At 43.0% G+C, this 16,922-nt stretch overlaps 1 protein-coding gene across 4 annotated transcripts in view; it reads left to right on the top strand.

Annotated features, from left to right (window-relative positions):
* The first annotated feature begins 701 nt into the window (after positions 1 to 701).
* Positions 702 to 16,922, top strand: part of THSD1 (thrombospondin type 1 domain containing 1) — a 29,764-nt gene continuing 13,543 nt past the window's right edge. The window contains exons 1-3 of one of the 4 annotated variants that reach the window (XM_023251129.2): positions 702 to 855; positions 3,706 to 3,857; positions 8,171 to 9,136. In XM_023251129.2, the coding sequence (XP_023106897.2) occupies positions 3,800 to 3,857; positions 8,171 to 9,136 (1,024 nt within the window). In that variant the 5' untranslated portion in view covers positions 702 to 855; positions 3,706 to 3,799. Of the gene's footprint in view, positions 856 to 953; positions 3,858 to 8,170; positions 9,137 to 16,922 lie in introns of those variants that run through there. The other 3 variants (XM_023251135.2, XM_019825819.3, XM_003980353.6) reach the window with 3 other exon arrangements.

Genomic DNA, 16,922 nt, shown 5'->3' with positions numbered 1-16,922 from the left:
ATGTGTAATAGATCATGTAACTCACACCCCAGCCAACAGAACATATCTGACATCCCCAAAGTTCCCTGGTGCCTCCTTCCAGTCACCTGCTCCCTAGAGGCCACCACTATGTTCTGATTTCTATTACCACACACTACTTTTGTCTGTAAAATGGTATCTTTTGCGTAAAAGAAAAGCAAATGGGAAACTATTCACATTTTTTTCCCGTGTACTGAAAACCAAGCACAGCTGTTAAGGTGCAACTCTATCCTCTAGCATTCTTTTCAAAAGACAACTTTAACACTTGAGAATTAAGAGTTTTATTAAATGTCACTTTTTATGTTTTCAATTAAACCAACTCTGGCTCCTGAGAGAGAAAAATCGAAACTGAGATGCACTTGACCTGATTCTCTTTTGACAATCCCCAAGAACATTTGGGAAGCCGAAGTTTACTGCCCACCAGTTAGGCCACTTGGATGACCTACTTTTGTGGTCCCCCAGAAGAAAATGACACCGGGGGAGAAGTGACTGAATCGGAACGAGGGGAGACCGCGGCTCGCGGCGAGGGCGTCTCGGGGCTCTGCCCGGCTCCCCGAGGCTCCGCCGGCCGCGCGCGCTTGGGAGGACGCGCAGCCCAGAGCGGGCGGGGTTGACTTCGCCCGCTGCCCGGCCCCCCGCCCTCCGGTGCCGCCCTCCCTGCGCCGTCCGTCGGGGGCGGGCCTGGGCGGGGCAGCGGAGCCGAGCGCCAGCGGGCTCAGGCGGGCAGTCCCGGGACGCGGGATGCTCTGCGCGTTTCCTCGCGGCCCCTGAGGCCACCAGCCCGCCGCCCGCCTCGCTCGCCCCAGCTCTGGCCGCTGCGCCCGCCGGTCCCGAGAGGTAGGAAGACCCTGCTGTCCCCCAGCCCCCGTGGGCGCTGCTGTGCTGCCGGAGTCCCCGGCGGCTCCGGGGGGTGGGGGTGGGGGGTCGGGCAGTACCCCTTGGACCCTGCCCGCCCCGCCCTCCCCGCCCCCTCGGAGCCCAGGTGGAGGTGCCGTGGCAGCTCCCTCCGCCGCTGGGTGCTCAGCCTCCGCCCCAGGGGATACTCTGTAGAAAGTGTCCGTCTGAGCGTCGCGGAGTCCCGGCTCTCTTGGCACAGGTGTTGGCGAGAGACCCAGGCTGGCTGCAGACTGGTGTTGAGTCCGATGGGTTGGGACCCTTGAGAGATAGCGTCTTGGGGGTGCTCCGCGTTTCTGAACAAGTTTGCCTATTTCCAGAAAGAAATCTTTTCTGGGGTACACACTGTATGAGATTTCAGCATTTCAGAACGGTCCTCATTTTAATGGAGCTCTGTGCTGACAACTTGGGCAGGGCTAGATTTCCAGGCATGAACTTGACTTGCGGGCCTTTGGGAAACTGTAGATGTGGGGAGCGCACAGCCTCCTAGGGAAGCTGCGTCCAGTCCGTGGGACCAGGGCAGAGCCCGCTGCACTGAGGGTATATAAATAATGCCTGTTTACACAGGCTGCTTTGGAACTAGGGATTTCCGGTTAATAAATATTATTAGATGGATGCACACGAGCGTGTGCCTGTTTGTCAGAAGGGATAGAGTCACTTTGCTTCTTTTTGTTTTCCCTTTAATTCTTTGATAAATCACTGGTCCTAGGAGAGTTTAGGTTAATTCCCTTTCTTTTTCCGCAGCAATGAAGACACCGTAGGAATCAATCTTAACTGGTTTCAGCAAAAACAGGGGATCTGAGCTTGGCGTGATGCCATTAGCCACTGAAAATATTCACTACTTCTCCCTACCCTCTAGCTGATGCATTTGGAAGTTTTCTGTAAATGTTTATGTCTGAATGCTATATAGAAGTGTTTTTAAATGTGTGTAAAATAGACGTAAGTTTTTATTTTCTCAAAATGATTCTCAAGCCAAACATCGTAAAAGTAGATGGTATTGGGAACAACATGTTGGAAGACAATAAGCAAACAAAGTAAAAAGAGAGAGAGGAAGGAAGGAATCTTATTTTAAAAAAAAATGTGCTTTTTACCCAGCGTTCCATTCCATTGTGGGGTGCTCTCTTAAGGTCTTCAAATTAGTGAATGGGCTAGTAAAACTTAAGCATTTATTTTCAAAAGCTTAAGAACATTTTAAAAATCCTTATGATTTTTAGGTAGGCTTATTTTTCCATTTCCATTCAGTTCTAAATACAGATTATCACACTATTCTGTGTTTTCCTCATCATTTTTATAAGAAGGAAAATGTGTTACAATCACAACATCAGTTGCGATTAGGAGCTTCTTTAAAAAATGGTTATCATGGAAAATCAAGCAATTTGGGAGGAGCCCATTCAACTTTTGGGAGCCAGGGATCCTTGCCCCTCCTTACTCTGGTTACTTGAGTATCAGTAATTCAAAAGGAAGCGTTTTATTGCCGTAAGTGCCCAAACTTGCCTGGGGGATACAGTGATGTTCACCTGCTGTCTTCGACCTTGTTTCCCAGTCCAGGTTCAAGGAAAAGATTGGGTCAAATCTATGCCTAATTCCAGCAAAGTGGAATTTTCTTTTTATGTTGGGGAGGGGAGTGACCCTTAATCATCTGCCTAATTACACTTCAAATCTCTGCTTCCCTTTGAGGAAGTACAGTGTTTCCTTTGTTCAACCAACTCCTACTGAAAGAAAGCTAATAGAGACAAATCAGTTCCCCCCCCCCCCCGTTGATTTTTTTTTTATTATTTCAACAGGCCTTTTAATTCCATTAATTTCTGTCTTTTCTGAAGAGATGTACATATATATTTGGAATATAGTATATTATTAAAATAGACTAACTGTGGATAATGGGGAAATGTAAACATTAAGAAAAGACCTGGTTGATTATGCTTACTAGCCCATAGTTTAGTAGATTTCAATTGAAAAAAATTGACAAGGGCCCTGAATCTTATTCTACAGTCTAGTCTATTTATAGACTAGTCTATTTATAGACAAAGTAAGTGCCCCCTCCCACAAATTGTTCTGAAGCACAGGCCAGCAAGGTATTTCCTACCCTCCTAGGTGGTCTGGCAAGACTGCTGCATGAAATCATCTGCCTCCTGATGCATTACTGACAGCAACAAGTATTGGGAAACTGACAGAAGATGATAATTGTTATTTATCTGTTTTCTCTTGAGAGTACCCTAAACAATGGAAGTCAGTGTCACAGGGAGTTCACATTTAAATGCAACACTCTGAGTATCTTTTTAAAAGGCTTGATAGTTTTGATATAGCTCCTAGGCATTATGAAGCAATCCAGATAACATGCAGGAAAGACAGTGGTTCTAAGTCCATTTGTAGAAGTGAGCCCGGTCCATGCAGCACAGTGCAAAATGAAAATTTGGCAAAATTTTAGCAAATTGATTGGCGTGAAATGCCAAACAGATAAATAGGTGAAAGTGTATTATCCAGACTGGCTCTTAACTTTGATGAAATTCAGCACATAAACTCTCCAATTAAGCACGTGTTACAAAGATGAGAGACTTGGTATTTTGCAAAAATAAGCTTGGTGTTGCACACACCTGAATGTGCTTAACAGGTGAGCTGTAATGGAACCAAAGGGACGTACAAGCACAAATCATTTCCCCGGGGAAAGTTAATGTCCTCCCTATTTTCAGTGGCACCCATGAAGTTTGACTTCTCAGAATGGTTTTGCCATTTCATGATTACTATTTTGTGAATCACATTGAACAGAGGCATCATTTTTTGAGATTCTAATTTCAGGTGTTTTTGAAAAAAAAAAACAACACAAAAAAACACAGTTTGGATGTGAGAAAGGACATGAGGAGACCAAAGACCTGGGATTTTGCTGATCAGAATGAAACAAATGTTGAAAGACTTTTCAAATCTACTCTTGGTGGTACTTTGTGACTATGGTGAGTATTATTAAGTATACATCATGCTGTCAATGTCAATGAAGAAACATAAACGTGGGGTTTATAAATGCATGGATGTTGATGACCCTGCATGAAGGAGGGAGGGCACGTCTATAGTGCAGTACCTTTTAAACTGGAATCCCTGCAACCCAGGGTTCTCTTAAGGTTCTATATATATTGATGCAAAATTCCCTTTAAATATATTTTTAAGCCTTTAAAAAGAGAATTTAAAAAAAGGCATTTCATTTATTAATTTTTTTGAAAAATTTTAATGTTTATTTATTTTTGAGAGAGACAGACAGATAGACAGACAGAGCATGCATGGGGATACAGGCAGAGAAAGAGAGAGACACAGAATCCGAAGCAGGCTCCAGGCTATGAGCTGTTAGCACAGAGCCTGATGTGAGGCTTGAACCCATGAACCATGAGATCATAACCTGAGCCACCCAAGTGCCCCTCATTTTCATTTAAGCAAACTGGAGACAAGCATGTTATGTTGAATTTTCTTTGATGTCCTAGTAATTCGGTATTATACATTGAAACTCTCAGACACACATGAATATGTGGTTGTTTGTTTGTTTGTTTTTAATTGGGATTCTCCGTTTGATTTCACTTTACAGGAGAGTTTTGCTGTTAAAATATCTTTGGAACCAGTCCAAATTTCTGTCCTTGCCAGTTGTTTGCCTTGGACAAGTTTCTTGTTGACATCACAGCGCTGTTGTGATGATAAAATAGGAAAGGGAAAACACCTTGTCTGAGCCTAGAGTAGGTGATTACTGTTACTTTTCTTTATTCACTTTGTTTCAACTGAAAATTGAGTTCGTTACCCAGAGAGTTTTATGCAACTACTGAACCTTAACCGATTCAACAATATACTACTTTTCTTTTGATGATTTCCAAATATTTCATAGACATCTAAGCAGTTCATGGTATAAGAGTGGAAATTGTTTTCAAATTGAAGAAACATGATCCAAGGGATCATGGCTTGTGTGATATCAGTGACACATCCACATAACTGGACCAGAGTGTGGACTGTTCATTTTGTCCATTGAATCGCCTTCCTCAGCCTTTTCGTTTGAAGAACTTTATTTAAACAAGAAGATGCTTGGGGCGCCTGGGTGGCTCAGTCGGTTGGGCGGCCGACTTCGGCTCAGGTCATGATCTCGCAGTCCATGAGTTCGAGCCCCGCGTCGGGCTCTGTGCTGACAGCTCAGAGCCTGGAGCCTGTTTCGGATTCTGTGTCTCCCTCTCTCTGACCCTCCCCCATTCATGCTCTGTCTCTCTCTATCTCAAAAATAAATAAACGTTAAAAAAAATTTAAAAAAAATAAAATAAACAAGAAGATGCTTGATTTGTTGAAAATGAGCCTGGGATTCAATTATCTTCATGTTATTCATCCCTACTTAAAATCCCTATCACTCCATGTGTAACAACAGCCTCATACAAAAAATTACAAAAGTGTCCTTGGTTTCGTAATGATAAAGACATCAGAATTTTCCATTTGTACACAGTGTGCAAGGATGTTTGTCGTTGAGAGTAAATATCTTACTGGAATATGAGAATAAAAGTTCAATGAGCATAAAATAACATAGAAGTTGAGTGCACATGCTGCTGATGGAAAAGGAAGTATTTTCCTAGACCTGGGTTTTTTCCCTCTCCATTTGATATTGATCAAAATATACCATTAACAGTTGTTGTTTTTAATGCAACATGCTTATATTGAGACACCAATTACTTTAAATATAATAAAGAAATGGGGAGAGGCGAACTAAAAGAATGGAGAAAACTACACTGTGGTAGCCAGAATGTGGTACAATTCAATTGTAGTTTTCTAAATGAGCATGTATTCTTGTCTATGAAAATAAGAGTTCTATAGTAAAGCAAGTTCTCTCCTCAGTACTCCTCAGTACACCTGCTCTCTGGGCTGCTGGAACCCATCAACTGTATCTTTTTTCTCCATTACTGACTGGGCCTGTGTGTCTTTTCAATTTATTGGATGCCCATCAAATCAGAGTCTTATTTGCCTGGTTGACAATCTCTATCATGTTTGTTAGTTATCCTAAGTTGTGTGTGGTCTCAATCTTAAAATGCATTAAAAACTGTCCTGCCCCATGAGATTCAAGCCAATCTGATCTTTGTTCTCAGTCTTAACTCCTTCCTCCGTCTTAACTCCTCTTTAGGCACCTGTTTACAAATAGGTGCTGGGTGGCCTCTGAACCAGGCACAGCTGTGTCAGAATCAGCACCCTTCCTCAACTTTGACTTCTCTCCCTCCAAAAGAGAGTATCTCTCAACTTCCATTTTAACTGAAGGAAAAAGAAAAAAAAAAGAAAAAAAAAAAAAAAAACCTTCGTTCTATTATGGTTTTCAAGCAAGTGTTGATCAAGCATTCCAGTCTATCCAGGTTTTATATATTTGATTTCATCTCATCTCGAATAAGAAATGTGTAAAGCACTGAGCTGTTTAAAAAGGAAAAACGGGCATGTGGGGGGCTCAGTCGTTAAGCGTCCGACGTTGATTCAGGTCCCGATCTCACGGCTCATGTTCGTGAGATGCAGTTTGAGACTCGCATCCAGTCTCTGTGCTGACAGCTCAGAGCCTGGAGCCTGCTTAGATTCTGTGTCTCCCTCTCTCTGTGCCAGTACCCTGCTCATGCTCTGTCTCTGTCTCTCTCTTTCACAAAAATAAATAAATAAACGTTCAAAAAAAACCCACAAAAAACAAAAAAACCTCTATGTGCCGATATATTCACGTACTGATTCTAATGATCATTAACCGAATACACGTAAAGGTATATTTAAAGACCACCAGCCCAGATAACGCTTTGATGGCCTTTGGACATATATGATATGTATGCCATGATATGTGTATATTATGTATGTATAAGATAATCACAATAAGAATAATAAATTCATGCTCACACATGTTATTTTTCAAGCCAAAAGAACCCTGGAGTGCCTTAAATCTAGAATTGTTTCTTACCCTAGCCATGGGCCCGCCGATTGTTGCCCTGCCAAATGCTGTCTCCTTTGATATGTATCTGGATAGGATTCAAAATAGAAACAAGGATTCCTGTGTGTCTGTGTTTTTTCCACTCTTTACTTGAGCTGCTCTGATGGGTTTCTTTTTTAAAAAGATATGATTGATCTTAACTGGGTGATAGTTGTGGGCTAACAGTCATCTATCACATCGAGGCTAGCAATGGTTACTGTGATGTCACTAAAATTGCCGAGAAGCCTGGCTATTTTATAAACATTCACTCTATCCCTTGGATGACCTGTGCAGAAGAAAGTGTCAGCAATTCTTATTCATCTAAAAATTTCTGCTTCATACGAACCAAGGGCACCGGTTCCTTTACTGGTGGAAATGCTTAAGTACTTGGCTTGAATATCAGAAAATAACTTGGAAGCATATTTATGTCGTCCATTTTAAGTCATCTACAGCCGTCTGTATTGCATCATGTAAATCAAGTTTTCTCACTTTACTGTTTATCCATTTCCCCCAAATACCTAGACACCAGACTATGATTTATCAAAACAAAACCCAACAAAACCCAACTGAGTGAATCTGAAGATCTAATTGGCTTTATGAAGCAATTCCTGAATCAGGCAGCATCCCATCTAGCAAGTAGCGATGGTCCTAAAAGTTGCACAAAATGGAAGGTTTTTATGGGAAGGAGGGTGGGGCAAGAAGTTATTAGCAAAAGAACGGAAGGGATTATTTTCAGGCCAAGACGTCTTTTTTGCCGGGGGGGGGGGGGGGGGGGGGGGTGTGGAGTTGGGTGTCTTTAGCAGGTATTTTTTTATCATGGAGATAACCTCTCTAGTGCAAGAAATTTCAGATTGACTGTGAAAAGATCTTATTCCCAGGTAGGTTGAAACTATGAAGTCTGGGTTTGCCATCCTGGGGGACAAATGTCTCCATGTAGGGCTTTTTCCCCCCTTTTCTTTTTAACAGATTAAAATGAGAAAAGTAAGGTATTGGATTTACATCTTGAGAATGATCAATTGTTACTCTCGCTTTATAGCTTTTCATTGCAGATGTGTTGCTTTGCTGAATGCGGTGAATTCAGGGTATTTATCTCTAATTCCTTGTTTTAAGCATAACCATGAAAGAGGATGAACGTGCAGAGCCACTTTAGAATGAAAACAGTGCAGGTGCCCAACTAGCAGAATCCGCACTCAGCATCACTCAACGCACCCTTTGGCTGAGTTTCACACTTCTCTTATGTTTAAAGTGCTGCTTTCTTTGATGTCTCCAACAGTGCTGCTCAAAGATCCCTTTGTAAAACCAATTCTCACCATTTCATTTCAGTTCTTGCAGAAGCTGAATACCTCCTCTTGGGAAAGGCCGGCCATGTAGCACTAAGCAACAATACAGTATCGGTGGGTTTCCAGTATGTCAGTGGGGCTAATGGGACGCTGAGGAATGTATCTATCCTGTTGTTGGAGGCCAACACCAATCAGACTGTTACCACCAAATACCTCCTGACCAACCAGTCCCGGGGAACACTGGAGTTCGAATGCTTCTACTTCAAGGAGGCAGGGGACTACTGGTTCACCATGACTCCGGAAGCGGCAGACAACAGCACTCCAGTCCACCTGTGGGAGCAAAGTGCCTTTCTCAAGGTGGAATGGCCTGTCTTTCATGTTGACCTGAATAGGACATCCGGGGCAGCAGAAGGCACCTTCCAGGTGGGCCTTTTTACCAGTCAACCACTGTGCTCATTCCCTGCGGACCAACCTGACATCTTGGTGGATGTCATCTTTACCAACAGTCTTCCCGAGGCAAGAACGAGTCCAGGACAGCCGCTGGAGATAAGAACCAGCAAGAGGACACAACTCTCTCAAGGTCAGTGGGTTGAGTTTGGCTGTGCACCCGTGGGGCCGGAAGCCTACGTCACTGTGGTGCTGAAGCTGCTCGGCCAAGACTCGGTCATTACCTCCACGGGACCCATTGACCTGGCCCAGAAATTTGGATACAAACTGGTGACGGTGCCGGAACTCACGTGTGAGTCGGCAGTGGAGGTGATGGTGCTGCCTCCCCCGTGCGTCTTCGTCCAGGGAGTGATCGGGGTCTTCAAGGAGGCCCCCAGACGCCCTGGGGAAGGGACCATCCGGCTGGCTGAAAACAGCCTGACCTTGGGAGAGAGGAGAACAGTATTCAACTGCACTTTGTTTGACATGGGGAGGAATAAATACTGCTTTGACTTCGGCGTTTCAAGCAGAAGCCATTTTTCCACAAAGGAGAGAGAGTGCGTGCTAATCCAGAGAAACATAGGTTCGTATTGAGATTTTGTTTTTAAGTTTCTTTATTTATTTTGAGAGAGAGCACGCGTGCGTAAGGTGCGGAGGGGCAGGGGGAGAGAGAGAGAGAGAGAGAGAGAGAGAGAGAGAGAGAGAGAGTTCCAAGCAGGCTCTGCACTGTCAGCACGGAGCCTGATGTGGGGCTTGAACTCACAAACCACAAGATCATGACCTGAGCTGAAGTCCGTTGCTTAACCGAAAGGGCCGCCTAGGCCCCCGGGTTGGTATTGAGATTTCAAAAAATTTTTAACCAAACTGGTGCATTCATGCGGTCAAAATTATTATTTTGAATTTAGGTGAGCTGTGCCATCGTTGTTATGGTTCCCTTCTCATAATGTCGCAAATGGCATCGTCCATCCTTATCTGAAAAACTAGGAGTAATGATAGGCAGACCCAGCTCCCTGCTTACCTCTCTAGGTCTCAGTTTCCCCATTAGTAAAACAGGGATAATAAGGGTTTCTGCCTCAGAGTTGTGAGAATTCAGTGAAATACATGTGCACAGTTGTCCGCGTTGTGCCTGGCATATAGGGACCAGGTGCTTCCAATAAACCTTAGCTGCTGTGCATTATAGTTAAAAAAGTTCTATTATTACATCATATGGCAAATCCGTGGCAGGTAAGAGCAGAATTCAAAGCTAAATGTCAAATTGTAGGTAGTTAACTTCTGGCTTCCTCTAGCGGATCATGTCTCTTTCCTGTTACGTCTTTCATTTACAGGAATGAGTTTCTTTAGAAGTGAGATTTCAAAGCAAGATTTCCCAAAAGTTCAGATTCTAAATTCTTTGCATAATGCCCTACCTAATCACAAAGAAGTGGGGTTATTACCATTCCATCCATGCCCCATGCTCCTCTTTGCATTTCTTTTCCTTTTCCTGGGTGCAGGCCTGGTCTTGGCGAGAGAACCATGCGGCAGGGATTGTCCCGTTTGCTTACGTCTTCATCCCCGCTAAGCTCCATGCACCCTGAGGGCCCAAGCGTCTGTCTTTGGAACCCCAAGTGTTTCTTGCTCCAAATTCACCCACTTTCTCTCCTTGGAAGCTCATTTCCTTTGACTCTCTCTGCACCCTGTGGTCACTTCTCTGCTTGCACTTACCTCTCTGTCCAGCCTAGATTCTATGGCCCGTTTCATCTCTCTCCTACCAATACCCTCAACTCCTGTGCCCTGTTATCCTTCTGATGCACGAATCCAGCTGCCTGCCCACTGCATGGAGGCTGGACGAGAAGGTCACGCCCGGGAGACAGGGGCACTGTGAGTGGGTTGCACCTCCCTCCTCAGCCGGGCCCACCATGCTACCCTGGCCAGCGCTGCTCCCGTTCTGTAGAACACCGCCCCCTCAGACCTCAACCCCTGCCCCATGGCTGACTCTCAGAGCTGAGTTTGTCTCCTGCCACACAGGGCAGCTGGCAGCCATCTGGTACGAGCCACCTCACCCTCCCACTAAAATATCTGTGCGCCTGCAGCCATCGGTCCTCCTTTGTCACCACCATGGAAGAAGTGTCACTCCTCCAGTGCGAGGTCAACCTTGCCCTCTGCTGTGGACCCCAGTGTCTTTGCTCATATCAGGAATCCTCTGTTAATCCTGATCCCCTCTCCCTTTTCTGTCTCTAACTGTCCCTTGATGGGCTTCTCCCCAACAGCTTTGAAATATGCTTAATTCTCTTATCTAAAAATACAGCCACCACCACCCCTCATCCCCTGGTTCTCCCCCACATAATACCGTCTTTCTCTCTCCTTCCTTTTATAGCCCAGGTTCTTGAAAAAGTCACCTATACACTGCGGTGTATTTCCTCACCTCACGTGCACTTTTCAGCCCACGTCTAAGCCACACTCCTCCCCTGAAAGTGCTCTCACTAAAGCAGCCAGTGGATGACTTCCAAGGTCCCAAAACCCAGGGGCGCTTTGCAGCCTATGTCTTCATTGACCTTGATTCCATGACTTCACACTTGCCTCGCTTACTTCCCACCTGCCTGGCTGTTCCTTCATGGTCTCCTTCGCCTGCCAGTTCTGCCACCTGGTCTCATCCATTAACTGTTGGACTTCCTCGCCTTTTTTTTTTTTTTTAAATGTTTATTTTTGAGAGAGCGTGAGTGGGGGAGGGGCAGAGAGAGACACACACAGAATCCGAAGGAGGCTCCACTCTGAGCTGTCAGGAGAGAATCCGATGGGGGGCTCGAACTCACAAACCGTGAGATCATGACCCGAGCCAAAGTCGGACACTTAACCGACTGAGCCACCCAGGCGCCCCTGGGCTTCTGCGCCTTATACTATTTACACACCCACTAGGTGATTACCATCCTAATGTCAGTGACTCCAGACTGGCATCCCTGCCCTGCATCTAAGTGCTGCTGCACAGCTGTCACCCCTCACGGGTCTCCCATCTCTCTCAAAAGCCACATACCTAGAATTCGACTCATCATCTTACTCCCTAAACCTGCTCCTCGGTAAGGCCTCCGCCACCCCTTTCATTGTTCAGACTGGAAGCCCAGGAGTCTTCCTCTTCTCCTTCACCTCCTATAAGTAATAAATCACCAAGTCCTATGAGCTTTGTCTCCTCGGTGTCTGAATCTCTCCACGTCTCCCCAATTTTGCGGATACCACTTGGTTTAAACCTCTGTCATCCCTTAGCTAACCTATTGCAACAGATTCCTAATCGATTCCAGCTCCCTCCGCTGTCCACTTCGTTCTCTCACTGCAGCCAGAGAGATTATGTAAAACTCAGGTCTGCTGAGGTTGTTCCCCCGCTTAAAATCAAACTGTCAGTCACCTCACTGGATATGAGGATGAGAATCCGCAGGGCCCTCTGTGGCCGGGCTGCCCAACCCACAGTCACCATCTCTGGGCGGGAGCCTCCTCCCGCCGTCACCTGGTTGACGTTAACCTGTCTCCCAAGTCCTCACTTGGGTCACTCTTCCTTGACCCCAAACTCGCTAAATTCCCTTGCCGTAAGCTGGCACGGCATCCTTCATTCCTCTTTCATGGCATTGGTCATTTCTGTCGTGGTTTGTTCAGTGTCTTTCTCCCCCCGCCCTCAGCCTTATGCCCACCCTCACTCTCATGGGGGAAGCTCATTTGGTGGGAAAAGCCAACTTGCGCTGCCATGAAGCTATTTATGATATTTATTTGGCCCACTTAGTAGGCCTGGCACTTTAATAGCTGTTCAATACATGTTTTATTCAAGTGAAAATTGAATGCAAATGTGGCCGGTCCAGATATTAGCATAGAAAAATTATATTAAGCTAATTTAATCATTCAAGCTACACTTGCCTTTTCAAAAGAAGTTAAGAGAAAAAAAGTCTAATTGAATGTGGTGGAAACAAACCAAGGGATATAAAGACATTTGAGCCATTTGATTAAAAACACTGGGAGCAGGAGGTCTACCTTGTGGTTCTCCCAGCTGTTGGGGTTCCCTCTGATTCTTCTGCCTCGTTTAAAGACTGAGTTTTCCCCACAGCAGCAGGGAGAAGACACTGGAGAGGGGCAGAAGGAAGGAGACTCCGGCTAATCACTGACATTTATGCTAGTAATGGGGACCTCAGTGCCTTCCCTGGTTTTAGTATAAAAAATGTATGACCGAATCGAGTTCTCTTCTTTTCATTTTCCACTTAAATTGGCAGCTGACTTTTTTTTTTTTTTTTTTGGTAAATGGTATCATTTAGGGACCCCACTGAACCCACCATGACTTGTGTGAGCTGCTGCCTCCACTGAATTTCTTACTAGTTCCTTTGGACAATGGAGTAATGTGTTTGACATGTCTGTCTCTTTTTCCAAATATATCTTCAGACCTGAAGATAGTAAGTAAATAACAGTTTACAGGAAATGCAAAATAGATGTGCTGCATTTAACCAAAAATTATTCATGGTCTTCATTAATCCTACTTGGTGTGAATGTTCATATTTTTCTCTGCAGAAATGTTAATGTGTTTGGCTATGGGATGCTGCCTGAGATCCTGGTAGGGGAGTGTTAGTAATCTTGGCATAGCACTGTAATAACTTACAAAAATAAGTTGAGAAATCCTAAATTCTGAGCACATCTGCCCAACATCCCGTTTCAGATGGGAGTATATAAATTTAGGGTAAAAGTTGATAATGAATGATAGAGGATATGAAGTCATAGTCACATAACTTTTTTTTTTTTTTAATTTTTTTTTTCAACGTTTTATTTTTATTTTTGGGACAGAGAGAGACAGAGCATGAACGGGGGAGGGGCAGAGAGAGAGGGAGACACAGAATCGGAAACAGGCTCCAGGCTCCGAGCCATCAGCCCAGAGCCTGACGCGGGGCTCAAACTCACGGAGCGCGAGATCGTGACCTGGCTGAAGTCGGACGCTTAACCGACTGCGCCACCCAGGCGCCCCTAACTTTTTTTAACTTAGTTTTTTTTTTTTGGTAAATAAAAAGTGTATATATTTATAGTTTCCTTGATAATTTAATTTTTAGGCCATCTTCTTGTTTCTGTGATTAAATGGTATGGTTTTTCTTTCATAATGACTGAACAAGAGCTTTTTACCAAGGACAGAACTATCAACCCTGTCAGTTCCTTCCTGTTTGCACGTTGTGCATTATCTTTAATTCTCCGCCAGAATCTTTTTTAAGCTACTTGTCCACTTAGGGAGTTAGTTTACCTAAAGCTAGAAAATACAGTTGTAAAAATTCATGTAAGTAGACCCCTAGATGCTGCACTACTCCATATTCTTTGAAAGTGAATGAATATGTAAATCCTTCCAAGAATAAACTCTTCTTTTGGGATTCCTTAGGAATATCCTGTAGGATATCTGACATCCTGTGTGCGATCATCTGACATAATAAAGCTAATGTTTATATAGTGATTACTTTGTAACCAGGCACTGTTCTGAGTGATTTATAAATATTAACCTGTTTAATCTTCATAACAACCCTATTAGTTAGGCTTATAATTTTGTCAATTTTATAGGTGAAGAAATAGAAGCACAAAATAAGTAACTTGCCTGAGCTCAATGGGTGGTTAAGTGTCTTAACCACTACTGATGGTTGACTGGCTTTTACCATTATTCTTCACTGCCTCCCATATAATCAACTGTCAATTCATGTATTAAATAATGTAAAATGTTTAAATTGAAAAAAATTATACTATTTTCTCATCTCACTGGTTTGTCTTGTGCTGTCCACCCCTCTTGAAACACACATAACCCACTTTGGAACCCACAAGCATGATTTGGCCAATATAAATGAGCCTTGTTCTGTGCACAGAAAGTCTGAACTGCTTATCCAGGTGCCTTTGCTCCATCTGTTGCTTTTAGTTACTCTTGTCTAGAGAACTTTCTTTTCTTTCTTTCTTTCTTTCTTTCTTTCTTTCTTTCTTTCTTTCTTTCTTTCTTTTAAGCTAATGTCTTTTTTTTTAATGTTTATTTTTTAAATTTATTAAAGAGAGAGATAGAGCACAAGTGGGAGAGGGGCAGAGAAAGAGGGAGAAAGAAAATCCCAAGAAGGCTTTGCACTGTCATCGCAGAGCCTGATGTGAGCCCATTGTGGGGCTTGAGCCCACAAACTGTGAGATCATGACCTGAGCTGAAACCAAGAGTCAGACGCTCAACTGACTGAGCCACCCAGGCGCCCCTAAAGAACTTTTTTTATAAGCGTGTTTTGTTTAGTTGCTTTAGTTTCTTGAGCAAAATGTCTTCCAGTTGTGAATATTTCATGGGCTGTATTCTTTCAGATAGTCTTGAGGGGTGGAAACAAATTTCCCTTTTCCTATTCCAGACAAATTTTGCTCATTCAGAATTAATATCCTCTATAGTAGCCTGAAAGGTATTTATGCTGGCCAAACAGGTTTGTTATGTAGTGTGAGTGCATGTATGGACATCTAACCAGGACAAAACAAAACAGCTTTCATTCATGAAAAGTATTTGAAATATTGATCATCTTGCTCTTTATTTCTAAAACACGAACTACATTTATCTAATGACTTTTCATTTAGCCTAGTATTTCCCTCAAAGTTATTGGTAGAAATCTTCAGGGAACAGACAGAATTACTTAAAGCATTAAAAATTTTTGCCTGACTAAATTTGTTAATTGCTTTGATTGATTTCCTATGTTCCTGTTTGATTAATGTGGCTTAAAATTAAAGGAGATAAGATGTAGCCTAAATGTTTACTTTTTGTTGATTGTCCTACAAACCATGATTTTACTTCCAAGGGAAAAAGACACAACATTTCAAAATGAAAATTGTTTTTATATAATTTATTGTGAAATTGGTTTCCATACAACACCCAGTGCTCATCCCAACAAGTGCCTTCCTCAATGCCCATCACCCACTTTCCCCTCTCCCCCACCCCCATCATCCCTCAGTTCTCAGTATCCAAGAGTCTCTTGTGGTTTGCCTCCCTCCCTGTCTTGTGATTTGCCTTTTTTTTTTCCCTCTTCCCCTCCCCCATGGCCTTCCGTTAAGTTTCTCAAGATCCACAGATGAGTGAAGTGAAAACATATGGTATTTGTCTTTCTCTGTCTGGCTTATTTCACTTAACATAATACCCTCCAGTTCCATCCGTGTTGCTGCAAATGGCCAGATTTCATTCTTTCTCATTGCCAAGTAGTATTCCATTGTATATATAAACCACATGTTCTTTATCCATTTGTCAATTGATGGACAGACATTTAGGCTCTTTCCATAATTTGGCTATTGTTGAAAGTGCTTCTATAAACATGAAATTTTTGACAATAATATTCATGCTTTTATTAAAACTTTGATTTTTTTTTTCCTGGCCACTACTAGTGGAATTTTTGTTTTTAGTTTGACAAATAACTTTATATATTAAATAAATTATATTCATGTAAAGTAAATGAGAGTTTACAAAAAGATTATTAGCATTTGTAATTCTACCTTTTGTGCTCTTAAATATGAGCATAAGAGAAGGATAAACTATGCACTGACTTAATTTTCAGTTTAGATTTCTCAGTAGTGGAATTCCCAGTTGATTTTTCAAAAATAAATCACCATGCTTTAATTCAAAGAGATTTTAATATGAGAGTCCCAAAGCTTTGCAGGCACGAGGGGCTTAGTGTCTGAATAGCTCTGTAGCTTAAGGACAAAGCTGGCTTATTGTTCTTCCATTTGAGGAGCTGCAGTGTAATCTGGAGACACAGAACCAATATTGTGTTCAGTTGGACCTCTGGATGGAACATAATTACCACACCTCAGTTGATGTTGGTCCAGGGTTGTGGTTTGTAATGCTCCCACTCTTGTGAAAATCCCAGAGACTTTTAATTGCTTTAAAGAGCTCATACTCCATGACTCATTTCAAAGATTGCACCACTTGGATTACCTGAGAATGTATCTGCCCTATGTGTTCTTATGTTTTCCTAGTGCTTTATATACCTGTGAATGTATTGAACTTTTGTCCATAAATGATGAAGAAAGACTTTTATGCAGAGGGTGTTTTGGTGCCCAGGGTTGGTATGACCTGGGTCTTGAGGTTGGATGGGTACTGATAGAGAAGGGTCTTAGAACAATTTTTTGTGGGAGACTACTTAATTATTCTATCTGGCAGTGATTACATAGATGCTTGGAAGAGATGCTTGCATGTGTCAGTCATTAAATTGTTGTGGGAATATTTGGTATGAATTTGAAGCTCTGGTGGTAGGTGCACCCCCATTTAAGATTGTTAAGACTCCTTTCTAGATTAACCCTTTTATCATTATGTAATAATGTCCCTCTTATTCCTGGTAGTATCCCTTGTTCTGCAGTCTACCTTGTCTGATGCTAATATCGTTACTCCAGTTTTCTGT

The sequence above is a fragment of the Felis catus genome, chromosome A1 (genome assembly GCF_018350175.1).
Source record: "Felis catus isolate Fca126 chromosome A1, F.catus_Fca126_mat1.0, whole genome shotgun sequence".
NCBI lineage: Eukaryota > Metazoa > Chordata > Mammalia > Carnivora > Felidae > Felis > Felis catus.
This window is presented reverse-complemented; position numbering and strand designations above follow the sequence as displayed.